The sequence below is a fragment of the Sinohyriopsis cumingii genome, chromosome 1, assembly GCF_028554795.1.
Source record: "Sinohyriopsis cumingii isolate HCF-2022 chromosome 1, ASM2855479v2, whole genome shotgun sequence".
In the NCBI taxonomy this organism is placed as follows: domain Eukaryota; kingdom Metazoa; phylum Mollusca; class Bivalvia; order Unionida; family Unionidae; genus Sinohyriopsis; species Sinohyriopsis cumingii.
Genome location: NC_142961.1, coordinates 140,135,287 through 140,157,630, shown reverse-complemented (window position 1 = coordinate 140,157,630; position 22,344 = coordinate 140,135,287). Strand labels below are relative to the sequence as shown.

General features: G+C 37.3%; 1 protein-coding gene across 1 annotated transcript in view; it reads left to right on the top strand.

Annotated features, from left to right (window-relative positions):
* Positions 1-474: 474 nt before the first annotated feature.
* LOC149808013 (annexin A11-like) overlaps positions 475-22,344 on the top strand; it is a 43,293-nt gene continuing 21,423 nt past the window's right edge. The window contains exons 1-3 of the mRNA XM_089972514.1: positions 475-639; positions 14,918-14,996; positions 20,273-20,367. Of these exons, the coding sequence (XP_089828640.1) occupies positions 619-639; positions 14,918-14,996; positions 20,273-20,367 (195 nt within the window). The 5' untranslated portion in view covers positions 475-618. The remainder of the gene's footprint in view (positions 640-14,917; positions 14,997-20,272; positions 20,368-22,344) is intronic.

The window sequence follows — 22,344 nt, the reverse complement described above, 5'->3', positions numbered from 1 at the left end:
ACTTCCCGTACCCACTCTGTGGTCTCTGATGTAGGCTTTCTAGGCTGTTGCCGTGGACACCAGATTTGAGGAGAAATTTTTGCGGGGTGGGGGTGGGGGCCAATTGCATGATTCTCATGGGGCACCAGTTGCTGGCAGCTTTCTAGAGCCGCACCTGTGGTTGTATGCATTGTCTGTGAACATATAAATGCTTGTGTATGTGTTTGTTAACCTCGTGAACGAGATTGTGATTTTCGAGTTAAACAGGTTCATTTACATATTATACTGATAGAGAGTTTATTAAGTTTCTTATCTAAAAAAATCCATAAAAGAATGGTGATGCAGGACAGAATAAACCAGTTTCTCTGACTTTCAAAATAAATCGAGGCATTTTTCTTTCTAAAGGGAGGTAACCTTTGTGTAGAGAACGCAACTGGAAAGTAGCAATAGCGTAGCAGACGACAGCGGAAAAGTGTACACTTGGCAAAGGTCAATAGTTTACCGGTTCAAAGTAAAGAGTAGGCGATAACGGTTGAGTCTGTACATAAAATATCTCGTGAATATTTGTTGATATACGGGAACCTCGTGACTACGGTACATGCATTTACAAATTACCGGTAAAGTTTAACAGAGAACAACATGGCTGCATATTACGGCGAGGTAAGTTAATTCCATTCTACTGAACTCTATAATGCAGTGAGAACAAGACGCTTTTATAAGTTCTTCAATACCCTGTAGGTATCCACACTGATTGCATGAAACCGTGTCTGAATACAGAGATAAATGGGAATACATATTGACGAGTAAATACGCCTAGAAAATCGTTTTATGTAGCTTGGCGTAGGCACACTGTACCATATTTCTCGCGGCACAATGCAGTGTCTAATGTAGAGCCGACACAATCCGCACCTTCAGTGCATTTGTGAAATTTTTGCCTGGCACAATTAGAGCATTTAATAGTTTCATACCTTATAAGTTTCAGACCATAACTTGCTCCGTCAGCGCAAATTGTAATAATTTGGAAAGCAAGCGAGTGTAGTGTATGAAAACGACGCTATTTGTGGTGAAGAAACAGGAGGCAAATGCACAATACAAGGTGCAGGACTCTAACCGTGAGTTCTGCACAAGAAAAAAACAAACAAATAAACAACAACAACAAAAAAAACGAAAATAAGGTCTGCCTGTATATATACATATATACAATAAACAACCAGGAAGTACGTCCAAAATAAGTAGCAAATACGTTAGTTTGATTATTCATTCAGTGCAGGCTGATCCGGATCAGGCTTATTCGGACCAAAATTACTAGCTGATTTGGACCATATTTCAGGCCGATTCGGACCATTTGAAATAGTATTGAGTGTCATCTTAGATTTCAGTGATATTTACAGTTGCAGAAAAATATTTGTCATTATTTCTTGTGTACATTTGGCAGCTCACAACTTCATTAAGGAAACAAAACCCCAATTTTTTTTTGCGCGATAATACCATTGTTTTCCATACAAATCAGTTCAGTTGAAATAATTTAAGACTATCTTGCATTACCAATTTAACAGGGAAATATTTTCAAAGTAGATGATTCACCTGTTCAAAATTTGAAATAGTTTATTTTATTGAGAAATACAACAAATATTAAGATGGAACAAATAATAATAATAATGAAAAGGGGCCCGTGTATCTTTTCGTCTAAACTGTGTATGTGTGTACAATTTTTCTTTATCTTGTGAATAATTATAAAAAAATGTATATATATATATTGTCGAGTTCATCCTAAATGACAATGGCGCTGCTCTAACCTCTAGTACAGACACCGTGGCAGCAATCTTGAAAATCTTGTTACTGCTACTCCCCTAAAATGTACAATCATCTAGATAAGGGGGGTTTACCAGAAGATTAATTACGGTATCAAGTTGGTTCTGAAAGAAAATGGTGCCGATCTGATCTCAGATATGGCCGCCATCTTGAAAATCTTCTCGCTACTCGTCCTAAATTGAAAGTCTTGTCAATAGAAGACATCTTTTGGTGCCTTCTTGGCTTTGAATCAAAATTATGCCAATCTGACATTCAAAATAGCCACTATGTCGGCTATCTTGAAAATCTTGAAATCGGAAATTTGGAAATAAAAGATTCTTTGAGTAATAAAGAATAATGTTTTAGTAACCTCTTCCAAACTAGTATTCTATTTTAAATTTAGTAAAATACATTTCTTCAAAACGATATAATTATCTGTATTTTATTCTAAAAGGCATTAATTTTTCAAATGTAAGAAGTTGGTAAGCTGGAAGGAAAATTGTTATCTTATATATATTTCGTGTATGTTAAATATAAAGGCTTTATAGATGTATATCTAGAATGTAGTATTATATATCAATTATTTAAATAAAATTCGTTCATCGAGAGTCAGAACAGCTGTCTTTCCTTACAGTCGCTCCCGTTACCTTTCTTTTAGCCACCCCAAGACGTAGCCGTATCTACACCGTTATGAGTGATACCCTTTTGTTAAGAGAGCCTGAACTCTTTCTTCTCTCCATCTCTCTCTCACCATGGCAAATTCCTTCTCACAGCAAGAAATGAGACGAAGGTTATGATACACAAAATCGCTTTCATAACAATTACTGGAGAATCATAACATATCCCAGTCGTGCTTCATTGGATTGGTGTGTGTGTGTTGTTATTTTTTTTCGGAAAGCTAGAATACAAATCTGTTCGAGTGATATATCCTAAACGTACTTTATTGTATTGTTTTTGTGTGTGGGGAGAGGGGAAAATAATTGCCCAAGACCGTCACCCCATCCCACCATATTTTCACTTTACCAGTTTGTAAATGAAAATGGTCAGGGCGTCGGTTATTTATAGTTGCTACTGAGCACCGCAGGGGGCGGGTAAGACGGTAGTCGTCGGGAAACATAGAAAATAATTGTTTTAACGGGCCGATAGGAAGAAACTTAGCTCCAGCAGGAGCTTGAATAAAGAGTCCATATCAGTTATAAATGGATTTAGGATTACAGTATTCTTGGACAGTGAACACAGAAAACGTTTATTATTTACACAATTAAAAAAAATTAAGCGTTTTTTGTTGAATATTCTGATACCATCCGTCTATCCGTCTTACCTTTCTGACGTCTCCTAATAAAACGCGGAGTGGATAACTGGCTCCCGCCCGTGAGGTTCGTACGAGAAGGTAAAGGTACAGTGTTCAAAAATGTCATTTGCCTTGACCATTCTAAAATATTTTCTGACCGAACTTCATACATGAAATCATAACAGATGATCCGAGTTTTCTCAGACCCTTGTTCAAATATAAAAAATTGGGGTCGGAAGGGTTACAGGAAGCTCGGATTATTATAGCAGAAACAAAAAGCATCCATTTTGCATTAAGGGCCCTGGTTCACTGTAGGAGAGATGGGGTAATATGATTGAGAATTTGAAGTAATAGGATAGAAATTTGCAGTGGTGAGCCATTGCAGTTACTTTAGTTATAAATACAATTATTGTAAAAAAAATTAGTCACTGTACAAAGTACATATTCCCTTGCTGTAGAGGACCAAGAGAAGCCCACTATAAACCCTGACACACCACTGCACTGTACTTGGAGATATGGGTTTACACACGACATTCAGTATGCATGTAGTAAAACAATATGCACATTTTTTTCTGGTCAAGGTTTGTCATTCCATTTCGATGTATCAGCTGCAGTCCCTGACCTGTTTAAACATCTTTCAGCTGCCTGATTGGGTCTACCCTTGCAAAAGAGCCGTCTTTATATTTCATACATAATGAAAATGGAAGTTACGCGGTTTTAAGCTTCATTGTTTTTTTAAATTATATTAATATTGATTTGTTTGAATGGTTGTCGCAATAACAATGCCTGTACGGGCGATTGCATTTGGATCAACTTTGATGAGAGAGAGAGCATAATTGTATCAGATAATTATTGAAGGCCGGAGATACGACCCCTTCCCGCTCATCTCTTTATCTCTCGTGTACATATTAAATCAATTACAGTACAGTCCTAACATCGCCAACATCGCCACACTATCACTTGACGCTCTTAACATATCACAGTGACGCAGGTACTTGCTAGCTTAGATGAATTTCCGGCAAATGTCGATAAAAAGGCTATCAAGGGGTGGGATGCTCCAAGTATTAGCAATGTGTACTCTCTCCTTGTGTGTTGCGTCGTAGAGTCGGTGTAAGATGTATTGAGAGGCACCCAAATGTAGAGAAGAATACGAAGTAGATCAGCAGTCGACTTTTTTCAAGCTATAATTTAAATGCATGCCACGTATAATCAAAAACATTGCGGTTCGGGATATGTGATGCGCAGATTAAGGCAGTGGCATAACTACCGTAGTAGCAGATAGAGCTTTGCTGTGGGGCCCGGCCGTCTTGGGGGGCCAGGCCCAACAAGGAAAAAAATAAGTGACAGTAAGGGGGATGCGGCACAAAAAGTTTACTGTGGGGCCCGTGGTGAGATTGTTACGCCACTGATTAAATGTTTATTATTTGTATCAATTCCCCATTGTTTTGTCCTCGTAGTATCATATCCAAGACCATCGATTTGCAGGTTGGACAATTCTCCCACTTGAAAAATATTTTGCAATAGCTGTCCGCACGGATTTTCATCAGAGATGATGATATACTCGCCAGAGTCAATTTGCTTACAACTGGTGTCATATTCCAACATTTTATGTAAAGCACACACACACACACACACACACACACCCCACACACACCAAAACAAAAAAAACCCCCCAAAAATTATGGAAATATTCTTGGATGGCGAATGTGTACTGTTCAGTCGTAAATAGTTTGTTTGCCAGTTTTTGTTGGGTTTTCGTAAGCATAAACTTTTAAAGGCTTTTCGAAAGAATGCGATGAAAATATGCATAAAGTACATTATTATGCATGTGATTATTTGTCTTACATCTTTCTTCCCATTTTCTCAGGACCCTCATTTGTGAAATATTTTAACATGTTTCTGAATTGCAAAACGCGATATTTTGGTAATTTCAGATATGTTTCTACCACGCAAATCTTTCGGGGCTAACTGAATTATCGTTTGTTTTAGAACGTATGTCAGTTTTTTTATGATGCAGAATTCAAAAGTTTGCAGCTTCCAACTAGTACATATTGCGGCTCTCAAATAGCACAATAAAAATATTCTTGATCTGCTTGGTTTTGTGGGATTTAGCGCCATTTTTAAGCACATGACAGGCTATACACGGCGGCCAGTAAATTTGGTGGAGAAGAAACCCTAAAGCCACGATTCGAACTTTCGCGGACAAAAGTGACATGTATCTGTAAAGACGCACGCCTTAGATTACTGTCACCCAGAGTCCCTCTTTCTCTAATTAATAGGCAAAGAAAAAAAGTATTAAATACATTCATTATTTGAAGGTAACATATTTTTTTTAAATCTCGGCTAAAAAAATCCTGTCTCCCTCTCTCGGAAAACCGAAAATGTCGTGGTTGGGCTTTCATTCATGCACGCTTATAAAGTCATTTGTACAGGATAGTTCTTATACATGTACTGACTATTTGAAGTACATTTAACAGGATGCAGATCTTAATAGATACGGTCGACTTTGAAGGATGTGGTGTTATTGAGCCACTTGAATATCTCTCTAATCAATAATCAGCGGACGATTTTTATTTCGCACATCGGTAGTGTACTTAACTGGAGATATGAAACCGCAAATGTTTATCAGTTAAAATGAATAAAAACTATGCGCAATTGCTAGGTATTCAGTCAGTGGATATGCAAAATTTGATGGTACTTTGTGAGTGGACTGTAGGATCGTGCACAATGACATGTCATCCCTCCTCCCCCCCCCACAAAAAAAGTCCGCTACTTACTTTAAAATGAATAAATTCAAGCAAAAGTGGATCTTCTTTTGACCCATGCTATCGAAAATCTTGCTAGAATTGCGTAACTTTACAGCAAACTTAATGAGTTCAATTGTTTTTCAAAACCGCTCATTTCGTTTAGGCATTATGGGATTACAGATTTCATGCGAAATTTACATACTCTGAAATTGAAGAGCTTAACAGCGTGAGAAAAAAAACCCCAAAAAACTACACACTTCCGAAACTGAAGGTTTTACAACGGAAGTGCTTCACTGCGCAGGGAAAAATTTTCATTTTGCAAAAGCACGTGTTACGTTTGGGCTCTTTTAAGCAGTAACAAGAAAAGAGTGAAGACAACAAGCTTTTTAAAATTTAGCAAATAATTTATTTCCCTTGAAAAACAAGGTAAAAATGAGAAAAAGAACTTACGGTTCTTCCAGTCAAATCCAAAAATAATTAAAGAATAATCCAAGAATTAAAAATAGAAGTCCTAGTAGTAAAAAGTCCTAATGAAACTGAGTTCGAATCCCGATGGAAGGCGATGACATATGCTGTGGTCAGCGTCGTCCTGATGTATTAACAGTTCTTTGTTGAATCACAGAAAATAATATTCCAATTGGAATTCCGTGTAAACTTCGATAATTGTCCTTGTCCAAGAATTAATTTAGAGAACAAGTATTTCCAGGGAAAAATAATCTCTTGAAACCCAAATAATCTGAAGAAATATTAAAACTTTAACTCAAACTGGTCACAACAAAACACCTTTAAGTGTCAGTGATTTAAACCCCGACTGCTCAAATTCTCTATAGAGAACAGTTATATACTAATTTAAGACGCAAAACAATTTCCCATGTGAGGGTGACATGACCACCCTTCTACAACAAAATATAAGCTTTTACATGCCTAACATCACGTACTGCCAGTATTGCCTTGACTAAAAACAACGAGTTTTACTCTGGGAAAGAATAAAAAATAGAAATAAAAAAGGTGGCTTACTTCAACTCTTACTGATTCTAAATCAAGGTCAGGAACTAGGTCAGCATTAAACACAAAGTTTCTATTATTAGGTGTTTACGAAAAACAGTCAGATCAAAATGAATTTCTGGAAAATGTCAAATCCAGTAAATAAAGTTACATTACAATAGAATGTAATGGAATAAAACAATTTAAAACTAACAATCAAACAATTAAATTAAATCAAATATAAATTAAATCAAATATACATGACACATGTTAACATGATTTAATTTGTTTTACTTGGCTTAAATTACAATCAATACATATATTAGACTAACCTTTTGCAAACCCTCACAGCAAACAAAATAAAGGGCCCAGGTATTTGAAACTAGTTTGAGTAGACGTTTGACATACATAATATCCAAATTTGGAACTAAATCGCCAGACGGCACAGTTCTTTAGAGATCGGCCATTTCCTTTTCGGGGAGGGGGGGAATGGGAGGACGGGTAATGCAAGGGTTTTATTCGTAATTATTACCTCAAGATCATTTTGTAAAAAAAATGTGTGTGTGTATGATATGGATTTTTAACGTAGCTTTAACAATTTTTCAGTCGCTACGATGTCTGCAGTGTGACAGTTTATAGTGATGTCTAGCACTGGGGCATCATGCTACAGACATGTATCACATTATCCTGAGACCAGGCCGAGCAGTCCTAACACTAACCTTTTAATGCTGAGCGCCAAGCGAGGCAGCTGTTAGTAGCATTTTTTTAAAAAAAAGTCATTGGTCACCGGAACGGTCTTTTGTAAAAGTAATAAAGTGGGTATAATTAGTACTTTTAGGCTACAAATCAGAGCGAGAATACATTTGATGTTTAAAATATTCTGCTGAAACTTTCTCTGATAACTAATTGTGCGAAAGGCATTGAAGATGAAACAGTTGCCTGTTTATTACATTCGCACAATTTTAGATGAACGATTTTTTTATATATTTTATAATTCGTTTTAGAATTGACTCTAGCATGACAGTACCATAGTATTCTGCCGGTGATTGACTAACATAACTTTGGAGGAAAAAAGTATAGCTTTAAGCATAGAGGTATATCGGACAGATTTGTAAAGTTATAAGCATTGAACAGTGTCCACGAACAGTACATGCTGTTGTTGAGATGTATGTGATGATGGCTGTTTGGTTTTTAACAGCTCTTTCATCACATATTCAATTGGCTATATCCTGCTTTTGACCTGGGCGGGCGTCGAGCTCAGGACCGTTGCATTACAAGTTCAACACTGTACTGGCAAATGCGGCTGCACATTTTTATTATAGTAGCATAAAACATAAAATATGCAGCTTCGACATGAAAGGAAAGTTAAGTAAGAAAAGTAAAGTCATTGACTTCGAGTAAAACAAACAAGCTTTTCACATCTTCAGAAATCTAGTGTAGACGGACATCATTTGCTCTTCCCGAGCTCGATTTGTTTGAAAATGTTAAATAAGAGAGGTTTTGTTCATGAATCTTGCTTAAAAGCCATAAAAACATTTAACTCAAATTATAAGCATATAGGGTCCTCTGCCCCTTCGTCACGTGACGCGTTTCGTTTTCGCTCAGTAACTTGAAAAGAACTTATGGATTCAGACCACATTTGTCATGCGGTTTTACAGGAAGAAGACGTCGGCTCATTCGCAACTTCGACGTCAATCCTACGTTGAATGTATGTCGATAGCTGCCATTCGGGCCATCGGTTAGTTATTTAAAAAAACTGGACACATTTCTGTTTTGTTACAAATAACATTTCTGTTCAGCCATTTTTCTTCATACTTACCGGTAATAATCCGTATGAGCACAAGGTAAGGCAACGCAGATGTCATGTAGTTTTCATTCGAGTCTGCAGAGACAAAAGGTCCCCAAATTAACGATCTCGATCTCTCTCTCGTCACAGATTTACGAGAAATAAGACTTTAGAACCATTGTTGCTTCTGAAGCAGGGACATGTATTCATTTTTAAGATATTTCGAGCTTTTCAGTTTTCATTACAGCAGCATGTGTACGTGTACAAATAACATAACAGATGCGCGCTTGTTTGCGAAAGAAGCAGAAAAGAGGACAAATAAACCATATCCTTAACACGATTTATAATTAAATAAATACAATGCAAAAGTAACCAAAACTTTTTGTCAGCAGATTTCTTATATAACAATGCGTGTTGGGTGTTGGTGTGTGGGGTGGTCGAGAAATTTTTCATGTTTAGATATTTTTAATATTGAATGGCCTTTGAACCCATCGGACTCCTGCATAAGATTATATTGATTCTAATGGGTTCGGGCGACTGGGATTGTTCCAGTCAAAACGTTCTCATATAGCTGGAAACGTGGCATCGATGATCTCTGATAATATTTGAATAGTAATGTAATAAATTTGGAGTATCAGCCATTTGTATATACCTCTCCATTCTAAGGGTTTATTAGATTTTTGTGATTTCTTATTTGATTATGGGACGTCACTGTTGGGGAAATATTCATTAGCACGAGTAATTAGCCATTTGCCATGAACAAACGTCACAGAGTGCAGTTTTGACGAAATTTCATGATGACATGGTTTATTTTCGTAGTGAGTTTGGGTCAGAGCCGCTTAAGTGGGCATGGAGCCAGGTAGTTCCTATCAAAATCTAATTGTGTTGATTGATTGTGTATTTCCATGTGAAGTATTTGCGATAGTCTGATAATTTGCACAGTGGAATAATGGAAAACGGTTTGTTCCCTTGTCTGGAGACGCCTTTTATTGTTGCTATGATGGTAAATATGGTGAGTTTCTGGCGAAATTAGTCATAAAATCATGATTTGAATGACCATGGGTTAGCGTGGAAAAATAGTTCCCATTATTTTGTGTTGGGGTGCATTCAGATTCTCACAATGTGAAGTACTGGCTCTTCATTACAGAAATATAATAAGAAGAAACCATGCAGTTATGAGTTTGTCATGCAGTTGTGATGTTGTGATGCAAATGTATAGTTGTTATACTTGTGGTCATGGATTGATTAGAGGAAAAGTATTTATAGTCTGGGCGTGTTGTAATTTCCAGTGGATAACGGTTGTTGTCGAGAAGTCATTGGAAATAAGAGGAAAGCAAGTGTCTTCTAGCAGGATTCACTCCAGGGTTGAATTTGCTCGGTAAAGAGACCCCTTTGGCTTATTACAGTAGCTAATAATCTGTTCAACCTTTGCCACGAAAACTTTAGCAATGTGGTAATTATATTCATCTCCCGGTGATTTTATGCCATTGTATCAAAACATCTGATAAATATTCCTATATAGTAGATAAATTGTTGGCACTTTGTACGCCACCCCTTAACCCGATAATCTTATGCCAGGAGGGTTGATGATTGCGGCCTCTGTTCAAGGTGTAAAGATGAACTCAGGCATTATATCAAAACATTTTAAATATTTTGTTTAATATAGTTTAGTAGTATGATAATAGAAATTTTAGATTTTTTTACCGATTTAGGTCAAAGCCTTTTTCCGCTTCACCCTCGAAATAAAGTTCACCACGAAGTGCCCATGCAAGAGGAAAGCCATGTGATGTATAAGACTTTAACCCAGATCAGTAACCAAACAATCATGCTACTGTTGTTCCACTTAAATTATTTTTTACTCATTGGTTGTTCTGAGATTCAATCATATTTCTTCTGTTAATATTGTCATCATGGAGACTAATTGCTTGACAGGTAGGCCTTGTTCAGCTGCAAAACATGCACACACTTCCAGCTAAGCGTTTTTCTGTATTGGTACAACCATCATACAATGATAGAAAATATCCCGGCAATATTTAAGTCTCCAGTAAATGTGTGCTCCTGGGTTTTGGCATCATGTTCATTTAGAAACATACTAATTACACCTTTACCTTTTGTCTCTAATAACTGTTTTTGTCCAAGAGCTGTTGTGCGACCAAGTGCATGCTTGTTGAATAATAGTCAGTATCTTTGTCTTCTTAGTTGAGTCCATGTTGTTTTAACATAATTGGTGGGGAATGTAACTGGTGGATTCGACTGAATTTGACACCACTCTAGTGGAACAAAATTGCTCTCAATGTTAGCATAAACTGTCGCTTGGTCCAACACCCCATGAGCAAATGCTGTATTAACATCCTGTTGAGAATCCATAAAATACATTATATGTAATAACATATCTTAAAGAATGACAGATAAATTTCCTTCCGTATAGGTACTGAATACTTCAGAATGATTTTTGTTTCTGGTGACTAATGATGTTGATGATATATGTCAAAATGTTGTAACTTTACCAGGTGTGTTGATACATGATATTGATTAAAAAAAACAACCCAAGAGGCCGCTGATCAGTTATCAACATTACCATTTGACTCCACTCATCTTTACTTGCTGTTATGATAAACAAGAATGATCTGGACTCGCGTACCTTAGGAGGCAGGGGCCAGTTTTTATGCACAAATTTAATGCCACAATCATCGGCCTAGTATTTAAAAAAATCATAAAAAATAAAATAAACAAATGAGGTGGTCAGAAAGGTCCATATTTTGGGATACCTGTATTAAAACAAATTATAAGAATATTATCCAGTTGACCAGAGAAGTCAGTGGCAGTTCATAGCAAGAGAAGTTTATGCATCCCAACCCCAAACTTATGCAATTTTCATACCGGAATATCATTTTTGACACCACGTGATGCTCACAGTGCAAACACAAGTTTCATCATGTTGTATACTTCCTATCCTTCCTAGAAACATGAAACTTGGCAAGTGAATGCATCTTAATAAGTTCTACATCCTTTTTCTCTGTGACCTGAATTTTCTGCTTTAGTGAATTTGTTCAAGTTTTGTGTCAAAAGTTAATTTATAGTATGCTGTTTATCATGAAGTTTGATATTTTGGATGCATATCAGTTACTATGGTGCACTAAAAGCCCATCCCTGAGACCTACATTTTATGCTTTAAATTAATAACATTGTTTAATTTGTTTGATTACATTGATTCATCCATGCTAAACCTATATACATCCTAATCAACTCATCAGATCCTTTCTGACCAATGCAGTTGGAAGTAAAAATAGGTTTTCAGTGGTCATCTAATTAATAATAATAATAATAATAATAATAATAATAATAATAATAATTTTATTTAAGACTTAAGTCCATGGACAAAAATAATCAATTTTACACAAGATATGACATTAAAAATATTAATACAACAATTTGCTCAAATGATCAAGTTTTGATGAATTGCAGCAGCAGGCAAAGTGAAACACTTCATTCAAGATTATGTTGTTACTGCTAGCGATTTTATTTCTAAACAAATAAAAAAAAAATCAAAGTGCAAAGGCTTTTAACATTGTTATCCACAAGCATTCCAAACACACTATCATACCTATATTAACCCATTGAAAATCTAAATCCATTGTTGTAACAGATGTTTTAGTGTATTGTATCACATGAACAATTTGTACAGATGGAAGTAAAATACAAATTCATGATAGGATTTGAAAGGCAATATTTGTACCTGTGTAGAATGTGTTTTTAAAGACCTTGAATGCATATTTATTCGTAGAATGTAGAGAACTATACTGCCTTTGTATATAACTATCATCTAACAAATCAGAACAAATGACATACTCAATGTACTTGTGTCTGTTGACAAACAGCAGTTGTTCTCCAGTCTTTCCTGTGATATGGACACTTTTTCCTTTAGATTACATGGTGTGAAACACAAACATAATCTTTTCTGTGTTGCACTCTATATCATTTGCTAATGCAAAATGCTGATATTTTTTTTGTAATCTACTGATTTATGGGCAAGTTCAGATGTATCATCAGCGAAACTGAAGTTCTTCATAAATAAACTGCTGATCTTGCATCCAGTATAAGACCTATTCAAATCACGATCAAGGTCATCAAAATACACGTTAAACATAAATGGGGATAGAACACCTTGTGAAACACCATTAGTCACTTAGAAAGACACAGAAGTTATCTAACCCAACTGTACATAAAATTGTAGTTTGTTGTACCAACAACAAGCAAATTAACAATATACACTGAAACGTTTCTATCATTAACTTTCTTAGTAGGGTCCACTGATTTATTCAGTCAAAAACCTTCTTAGCATGTAAAACACATAAACTGGACTACAGTTATCAACATAGTAATTAATGACTTGAAAGCAAATAGACATGCATTAGTGGAGTCATGTTTCTTAAAGCCAAACTGATTATCTGTGAGCTTCATTTCACATCTTTGAAGGAAAACTTTTTCAAAAGCTTTGGATATCATAGTGGCCATGATAATAGGTTGATAATTGTTTTTGTCAAACACTTAATCCGTCTTTACTTGATTACTGGTATTATAGTTGCTGTTGTGAGGAATAAAGCCATGCACATACATGCTATTAAAGCAAAACATAAGTACCAGTAGCATAGTCGATGTGCTCCTCAGTAGAATCATCACCTGGTGAATGATTGGTTTATTAACATAGCAATAACATAATTAATCTCCTGCAGATGTACAAACTCAGTATCTCCATATGCGGTATGCTTATCTCAGTTAGCCAATACTCTGCTTTTATGGGTTTTTTAACCTTTAATTGAATTAAAAATTTCACAGTAATGACATTTTCACATTTGAGCGGTGTCTTGATGGCCTGTCACATACTCACAGAATTGGCTAGGGGAGAGCACTTTGCCATTTCTCTGTTTTACTGTTCAACTTCTTTGCATAGAAGTAAGCCCTGTCTTACAAAATCTTAAGGCATACTTAACTGGGTCTTGGAAATAGGAATATATATGTTTATTCAATGTTCAGCTTTCCATATTGATTTTATTTTATAAATTATCCTCACCTGGTTAACTGTGTATTGTAGATGTTAATGAGTATGCATGTTGCATGTTTTTTATGTGAGGCCTCACCTGTAGTGGTTAATCAAAGTAATTATTGATAAATGAACTGTGTTCTGCTATGTGTCACTCTAGGATTACTAAAAGCTGTGATTTCACCCAATAAAATCTGTTTCCCAGAATGGACAATGGTATTAGCTTGTCAAATGGACTTAAAGAAAAATCATTTTGAAGAAAAAAAATACAAAACATATCAACTTTAAAAACAGCTCATTATAGTACCTCTATTTTGATCTGATAGAAAAAATGTTCTTTTTATTTTTATATGTCTATTATTTTATGTCTTTCATGCCCAATCTCACTAATTATTTTGGTTGTTTTTGTTTCTGTGGGTTTAAATGATACTTTTAACATATTATTGGCTATATAATGTTGCGGAAATGGGAGTTAAATGCCTTTCTCAAGGACACACAAGGCAGCTGAGCCAGACTGTCCTGGGAAGGTGTCTAACCTAAGACCCTTGGATTAGGAGTTTGATGCTCTGCTGCTGAGCTACTGTGGCTCAAAGTTATATAGGTGAGTAGATGGACAGGTAGGTAGGTGAGTAGAAGGACAGGTAGGTAGGTGAGTAGATGAACAGGTAGGTAGGTGAGTAGATGGACAGGCAGGTAGGTGGTTTTACAGTGTATTAGGAAAACATACTGGCTATATAGTGCCAACTGAAAAATCAAATGTTAAATTCTGATATGATTAAATGTTCCAAAGTAAAAATACAAAATAGCGAAAAAAAAATTTCTTAGAATAGGGTCCAAGATTGCTTTAGTTAGAATCAAATTTCTGCCCGATAATGTTTACAATGTCTGTTGGAAACAAGTACAAGTTGAGCTATATATTTGTTGATTACACTGGTTGGTGAACTTTTGACAACTAAAAGATTTTTTTTTACTGGTAGTTAATTAAATAGTTTTGACTATTTATAATTACAATAATGCAGTCTCGTTACTCCAGGTAGTTAGAATTAATTACAATATATAGTTTCTGCTGTATTCATTTGAAGTCACATGGCCAGATTGCCATGTGTAATCAGGGACACCAATAATATACATGCCTCTGGTGTACTGACCAAAATGTGCATGGAAATCTAACTTGTTGATCCGAATGACAGCAGTATGGCCTTTCACTATCAATTCACATCAAAACTATACCACCTGTTGTTATTCTTCACTATGCTTGATCACCCATTTTACAAATCTCTATGCTTAATTTCTTTCAGGGCACAATCAAACCAGCAGGGGGGAATTTTACCCCAGAGAAAACTGCCAAGCTACTCCGGAATGCAATGAAAGGCCTAGGTATAGTTATTCTCACACTGAGTTACATGTTCATTTCTGGGGTGTGTGCACTCATTAGTTTGTTTGTGGTGGGAGGTAAATCTTCCAACCAAGGACTCAGAAATTATACAGATTTTACAAATCAAAAATATATTTATAATTATATCAAGTTAGAAAAATGGGTCTCAGTTGAATTTCTTCACTTTATCCCATACTGTTAATTGGGACTAGAACTAAAACAATCAGAATTAATTTTGGGCCACTGTTTTTCCCAATGTGAAAGCCCAGTCAAGCAACCGAAAAATATTATTTTAAAAAATGATCTTGTTAAACACTGCAATGGAATTTTATATTTTTTCCCCATGAAAAGTGTCCTTATGGGTATCTTAGCAGGGTGCATGAATTATCTCCCTTTAATTGTTGTTGCATCCTGTATTGGCTTGTAAGGCAGTGACTTAAACAAAAGTGTTACATGGAATGTTTACATCTACCTTAGCTTAGACACACAAATAATAGTATCATATAAATGATATTGTTAAGTGTAATGATGTAAACATATAAATATAAAAGATAGGCTGTTTGTGGTCAACTACTAGAAAACTTGTGGATAACAAGTCACCAAGTCTGATTTTTAGGTTGCAATATCAGACTTCAAAACACAATAAAAATAAAGGAAGTTGTTCAGGTATTTTTTAATTCTGGATCTTAAACAGATTAATTAGGTGTGTCAACATGTGTGACACTTTTCACTTGCAGGACTGATGGTGAGTTATAAGTATTGTATACTATTTATATATACATGTGTGACAAAAGCTGTTGAATAATTTTGATTGCTGCTATTTGGGGCAATTGTAGTAATTACTGGGCAACCAGAAAAATGCTATGCTACCAATCAATCATATTTGGGTTGGTGACAGGAAGTTGGCATATAAACACCAGACCAGGGAACATTGGTATCTCCTCTTCCTTATGATTTCTCTTAATCCCTTTGGCATATGGGAATCCTTTTTAGGGAAGTTAATTGTCCTTTCCATTTATGGTACCATGCCGTAGTCACATAGCATTATTAATGTTGTAGGTTGCGGACTCACATCATCATGTGGAGTCATGGTGGGGGGGGGGTATTATTCTTCCCCCTGACACGCGAGGAAGATGAAGATGCATTCTCATCATCCAGCAAAGTCTGCTTATAGGGTCACTCCCATGTGATGAGTAGTGGGACAAGGACACTTCTACCATGAGGTCTCCCTCTTGATAGAAAGATGTGTGGCTGGATGGTCCTGCCACCTAGGAGCAAGAGCAGGATGAGGATGTTCTGTCTGGTCTTGTTGCACTCCAGTGAGTTCACAGAAGAACTGGCTGAGACAGCATCTCCAGCTCTCTTTGGGTACCCTGCCTCTTCCCACCCATCTGTTCTGGTGGCAGAAGAGGAAGAGATCTGGTCTTTCATTAAGTCAGTAAACAAAGTTTACCTCCTCCTTTTCCCAGATTTGTGTCACAAGCCCTTGGGCTCAGAGGATGCAAAAGTCTCATCAAGTTTGGAGAGACTCTTGGGGGCTGCCTCATAACCAGATCTCCTTTACTCCTCTGTTCAGCAATAGTTGGGGAGCTCTTGCAAAGGTTTTAAAAGAGCCAGCGGTTCACTAGGCAATATAAGGGATTATCTGTTTCCTACTCTATGCTGAGAACCACTGGTCTCTGTGGCTAGCTACACCTCACACTCCTACTTGGCTCCTTAAGTCATGTCTGGGGTATTGCAGGTGGGAATTTTAGTGGGACATGTGCTAGCCTTCCAGTTAATTAAGATGCTGGAGATTAAGGTTAAGTCATTTGTCAGCATAGCCTTGCATGTAGAACTTTTTCTTTGCAGTCTCCTTCAGTCTTCTGAAAGAGGAATCTCTGTCTCCAGCCATGCCACAGCACTTGCTGGAGGGGATGCCAAAACCTTGAGTTGTGCTTTGTCCATGTTCATTGTGATGTTAGCAAAACTACTGAACCTCCACAGGGATGATGCACAAGGGTCCTACTGAATCACAGTAAGAAACTTCTTGGGGCTGCTTCCTTAGATGAGAAATGCTCTTTTTTTGAGGTCTCATTCCCTCCTTGGCACCCCATGGGCCAACAGAACTGGTTCCTCTCATCCACTCCTATTCTGTCAACACCAGTCATGAAACGTGTTCATCTTGATTGCCCCTCAATGGGATGCAGCCCCGGTCCAGAAAGCAACCCTAATTAAAACTTTCTTCTAACCTTTCTGTATCTAGACAAAGTGATCGGAAGGACCCAAGAAGAACATTTGTGGCCCTATTACCTTCCCTAAGAAGCCAGGGGGTGGGGAGGCAGCCCATGGCACATGCTGACTCTCCAGCCTTGCATCCCTCTTCTTGGGATTTCCATGGAAGCTTGGCTAGCCCTTTTTATGAGGTCTGGTCAGGCATCATGGAAGATATGTGGGTCCTTTCTATTCTAAGGGAGAGTTACCATCTTTGGTTCTGTGGCACCTCTTTCTAGGACCTCCATCTGTTTTCATGAGCCAAAACTAGTTCAAATAAAACAGAGGTGTACACCCTTCTTTAGAAGGATGCATTAGAAAGGGTAGAGAACAAGTTATCTTCAGTTGGAGTCCTAGAGTTTCCTGGTATCCTTTAAGGTCCTAGATTTTCCTGGTATCCTTTAAGGCAAAAGTTTTGACAATTTTCTGCCTTAGACATGTTTCTTCAGGAGGAACCATTCAAGAAGGAGACTGTTGTCTCAGTCAGCAATGCTACAAGACTGAACAGTCTCCATCAGCCATCATGATGTGTATTTTCACATCCCAGTTTTTCCTCCAGTTTTACCTTGATTGGACAGGTTTCCCATTTCCAGTCCTGTTGTTTGGCTTAAACTCCACTCTCATGCTTTTACCAGGATGATGAGAGTAGCTGTCATTTGTCTGATGGCTCTTGGGATCAGCATCCTTCAATATTTTTTCAAGTGGTTATTGCACAAGAGCCTTAAAGAGTTATGCTGCTGACCTGCAGTGACTTGTCTGGGGCTTATTCCAAACCTTTAGAAGTCGAAGCCAAGCCCTTCTCAGGAGTTTATGTATGTGGTGATGAACTGCCTCACCAATTTAGTGCGAGTTTTCCATGTTCCACTAGACATGATAGTATTCTGGCTCTTTTGGCAGTTCTTCAAACCAAAACCTCATTTTTGGCTCGCCTTTACTTATCCTTTTTGGGGACCTTGAACTCTGCAATGGGCCTAGGTCCCTTAGGAAGACTACTTGCGCCATCTCCAGTTTATCCTATTAGCAAACTAGATCCTGCACACCTGTCAGCTCAGATTCCTCCAGGACCAGATTTTCGTCACCACTTGAGTTAGTGGGCCATTTGGGACCAGTTTTTTTCCCTGAGTCATAATGCATGCCCCCAAATCTCACTCAGTCTATGCACCAACACACCAGATTCAGCTTGGAGCAAGAAAGGGGAGTTCTTTAGGGTTTGTGGTCCTGGGAAGAAGGTACCCTTCATATAATCTGGAACTGAAGACAGCCTTGGATGTATAAACCAAAAAGGAGTGTGATGGTTTCCTCTGACAACACACCAGTAGTAGCATAATCCTTTGACAACACATTGGAAGTAGCATATCTTGGGAATCAAGGATGTATACATGCTCCTTTTCTTTGCAGCTTTGGAGGGGATTACTCTTTAGGTTTGTCATAATCTGTGTAGGAAAAAATATTTTGGCAGACATTCTGCCCAGGAGAGGCAAGGTAGTTTTCATGTTGTGGCCTCAGCACATATCCATAGCAAAGTCCCTGTTCAGACTAGGGGGGAGACCTAAAGCAAACCTATTCATGACAAAACTGAGCAACAAGATCCACTTTTATGTGTACCAAGTACCAGATCAGAGGGCTTGGGCAGTGGAATCATTCAGTCTGAGGTGGGATCATCTTTACACTTTTGCCTTTCCATCCTTCAGAATGATTTCATAAGCACTCCACAAAGTCTGGACTTCCCATGCTCACTGATTAATGCCTAGATGGAATCACTCATTTATTTTGTGGGCTTTGTCAAAACCACTTTATGAACTTATTAGGTGAAGTTTTTTTCCTCAAGAATCTAACCCTTAAAACTGCCTTCTTGCTCTGTTTTAGCATCTGCATGGAGGAGTGAGCTCATACCTTATCTGCACAAAAGGGTTGTTTATGGTTCAATAGTAATTATGAATTTATGAATCCATTTCCCTCCTGTACATGCTACATTTTGGCTAAAAACCGGCTGCCTTTGGTAGCTCCACTTCCTACTGAGATCCCCAGTCTCAGATGTATCTGCTATGGGGATGATTAGGTTAGGCTTGTGTACCCAGGTAAGGCTTTACAGACATATTTGGCCACATCTAAAAGAAGAAGAAATGATACAATATATCTTTTCCTAACTATAAAGGGCTCAACTGATATTTTGGCATCCATTGTTTCCAGGTGGAATGTCCTCACCATCAAGAGATCTTGTCCCTCACTGAGAGGGACCCTTCCTTCATGAGGATTAAATCCCATGAAGTTAGGGCTATTGCTTCTCTATGGGCCTATCTCATTTGTCAGATGAAGATGCTTTGAGAACCACATTTTTGTTGGTCACATACTACTTTTTCCCCCTCTACCTTCACTCTTTGGTGCACCAGTGTAAAGGTATTTGTTTTTTCCTTGGGGCCCAACACCTAAAGTTGTCCACTCTACTGCCAGTATACAGAAGTGGACTATCCTCTGCTGTAAGGGTAAGCATATAAATATCTTATACCAGTTATTGAGGCCATCATTCCTCTTTCCAAACTGGCAGATTCGTTGAGGAAGTAGTTACAGGTATTGTATTACTGCTATTAAAATGTGGTGGTGGGGTAAAACTAATTTTTATAATGTAATACTTACCTGCCACTATTGTGAAATTCCTTTCTTCCACCCTGCTCTGATATCCCACAAGTAGTCCGGGTCCATGAAAGAAAGAATGGCTTATGCTATATGAATCACTCTGGGGCTGTGCTGTCAGTAGAAGGTTCATACATTATAATGTCAGTGAGGGAGATTCCATCCTAGAAAAGGCATGAAAGGCATTAGCTACAAGTAAGTATTACATTATCAAAATTTAACCCACCCCCACCCAACCCACCTTTCTGATTGACATAATTAAACATGCTTTAATGTAAATAGCATGTCTTACTTGGTCTTGTTCAGTATTTATTATAGTTTTATTATAGATAGAGAGAAAGAGAGAGAGAGAACTTGTATCTAACAATCTTCATTACGGCTGTTAATTCTATAGGCACAGATGAAAAGGCCATCATTGACATCCTGGTAGGACACAGCAATCTTGAGAGGCAGGAGTTGAAGACTATGTACAAGACATGCTTTGGCCGCGTGAGTATAAGCTTTTTTCTAACAGGATAGATCAGGATCACACTTTGTTGCTCTGTACAAACATACAAACATTTGCTGGAGCATAAGGAAAAAGTTTGAGCTGGTGAATTTGGAGTGTTTTCAAAGTGGTCTGGCAATATTATGTACACAGAACTGATATATTAAATACTTACAAAAAACACATTATAAAAGTAACAAAAAAGATCAAGTACTCAGGCAAGATGTGTAATGCTGATGCTTGAATTTGGATGATGTTATAAAATCTTGTTTGTCAAACCTGCTATCGCATGCATCACACCAGTGGAAACTGGCCTGACCATGTAAAACTAGCTGGTTTGCCACTTGTAATTTTGTGACATCAACTGCACTCAAGCATTGAAGTTGCTCATGCTGCTTGAATATAGTTTTTAGAAACCTGTTTTTTGTTGAGTGCATTATGTTATGGCATTGTTCATCTGTCCATCTATTATTATGACATTGTTCATCTTTCCATCCAATATTGTTATGGGATTATTCATCAATCCATCCATTTTTGTTATGGATTGTTCATCTGTCCATCCATTATTGTGATGGCATTGTTCATCTGTCCATCCATTATTATGACAATTTTCATCTTCCCATCCATTAATGTTACAGCATTGTTCATCTTTCTATCCATTATTGTTATGGATTGTTCATCTCTCCATCCATTACTGTTATGGCATTATTCATCTGTCCATCCATTAATGTTATGGCATTGTTCATCTGTCCATCCATTAATGTTATGGCATTGTTCATCTGTCCATCCATTAATGTTATGGCATGGTTCATCTGCCCATCCAATACTGTGTCATTGTACCTATTCATTAATGTTTTCTTGTCCAATCCATAACTTTATAATGGTTGGAGACATCATGAATCTTTGCCCAAATATATATGATGATGAGGAGGTGTATCCTGTGCCATAGCCAGATAGACAGTTTCAAGATCAAGGTCACAGTATAGAAAATTGTGACATTCTATACCTTGTATTCTAGTCCAGAGATAACATTTGTCACACACAAGATACTTGAAGGTTTATTTCCATTTTGGAATACCTGCATGCGTGCCAATACTCCTGGATTGTCTGGTAGTCTTTTGATTTATATCTCAGTCTTTTGGTCTACCGATTTGCTGATAAAATCTACTGGAAATTACAAATCTGCTGAGCACAGGTATACCCAGCAAAAACAACATCCACCTATTATAGTTACATTTATTTCCATCTTGTACAAGATTTACTAGGCTGTTTATAACTGTTAAAAATATCATGATTCATCAGGCAAGTTGTTATCGACCTAAAAGTAAATCAAATCATGTTGTGTGACATGTGCTGATGCATTTATTGTACACATGCAAGTTGTTTTACTCCTTGTTATTTCAGTATTGAGTAATGTGTTGTGTATAACAGACTGCAGGCAACCTAACATGTATAAAACAGTTCTTGAACTATTTGAAAATAATAATTTTTGTACCATGTTGAAATTTACGCTGAGATTCAAAGGAAAATATGCTGTAGAATAAAAGAAATATGTTTGCAAGTTCAGAATTGCTTGGATAAACGAATTTAAATATGAATTGTCATGAAAAAACATACAAGAAACTTATTTATGTTGAATAACTATAATTCATTGTAGTTCATTACACTAATCATCCTGATTTGGACCCAACCTCCCAAATTATGATCATTGATCTCCCTGGTTTGGACCCAATCTCGCTGATTTTGAACACTGATCTCCCTGATTTGGTCCCAGTCTCGCAGATTGTGAATGCTGTTCTCCCTGATTTGGACCCCATCTCCCAGATTGTGAATGCTGTTCTCCCTGATTTGGACCCCATTTCCCAGATTATGAATATGGATCTCCCTGATTTGGTCCTAATCTCCCAGATTGTGGACACATATCTCCCTGATTTGGTCCCAATCTCCCAGATTGTAAACGCTGATCTCCCTGATTTGGT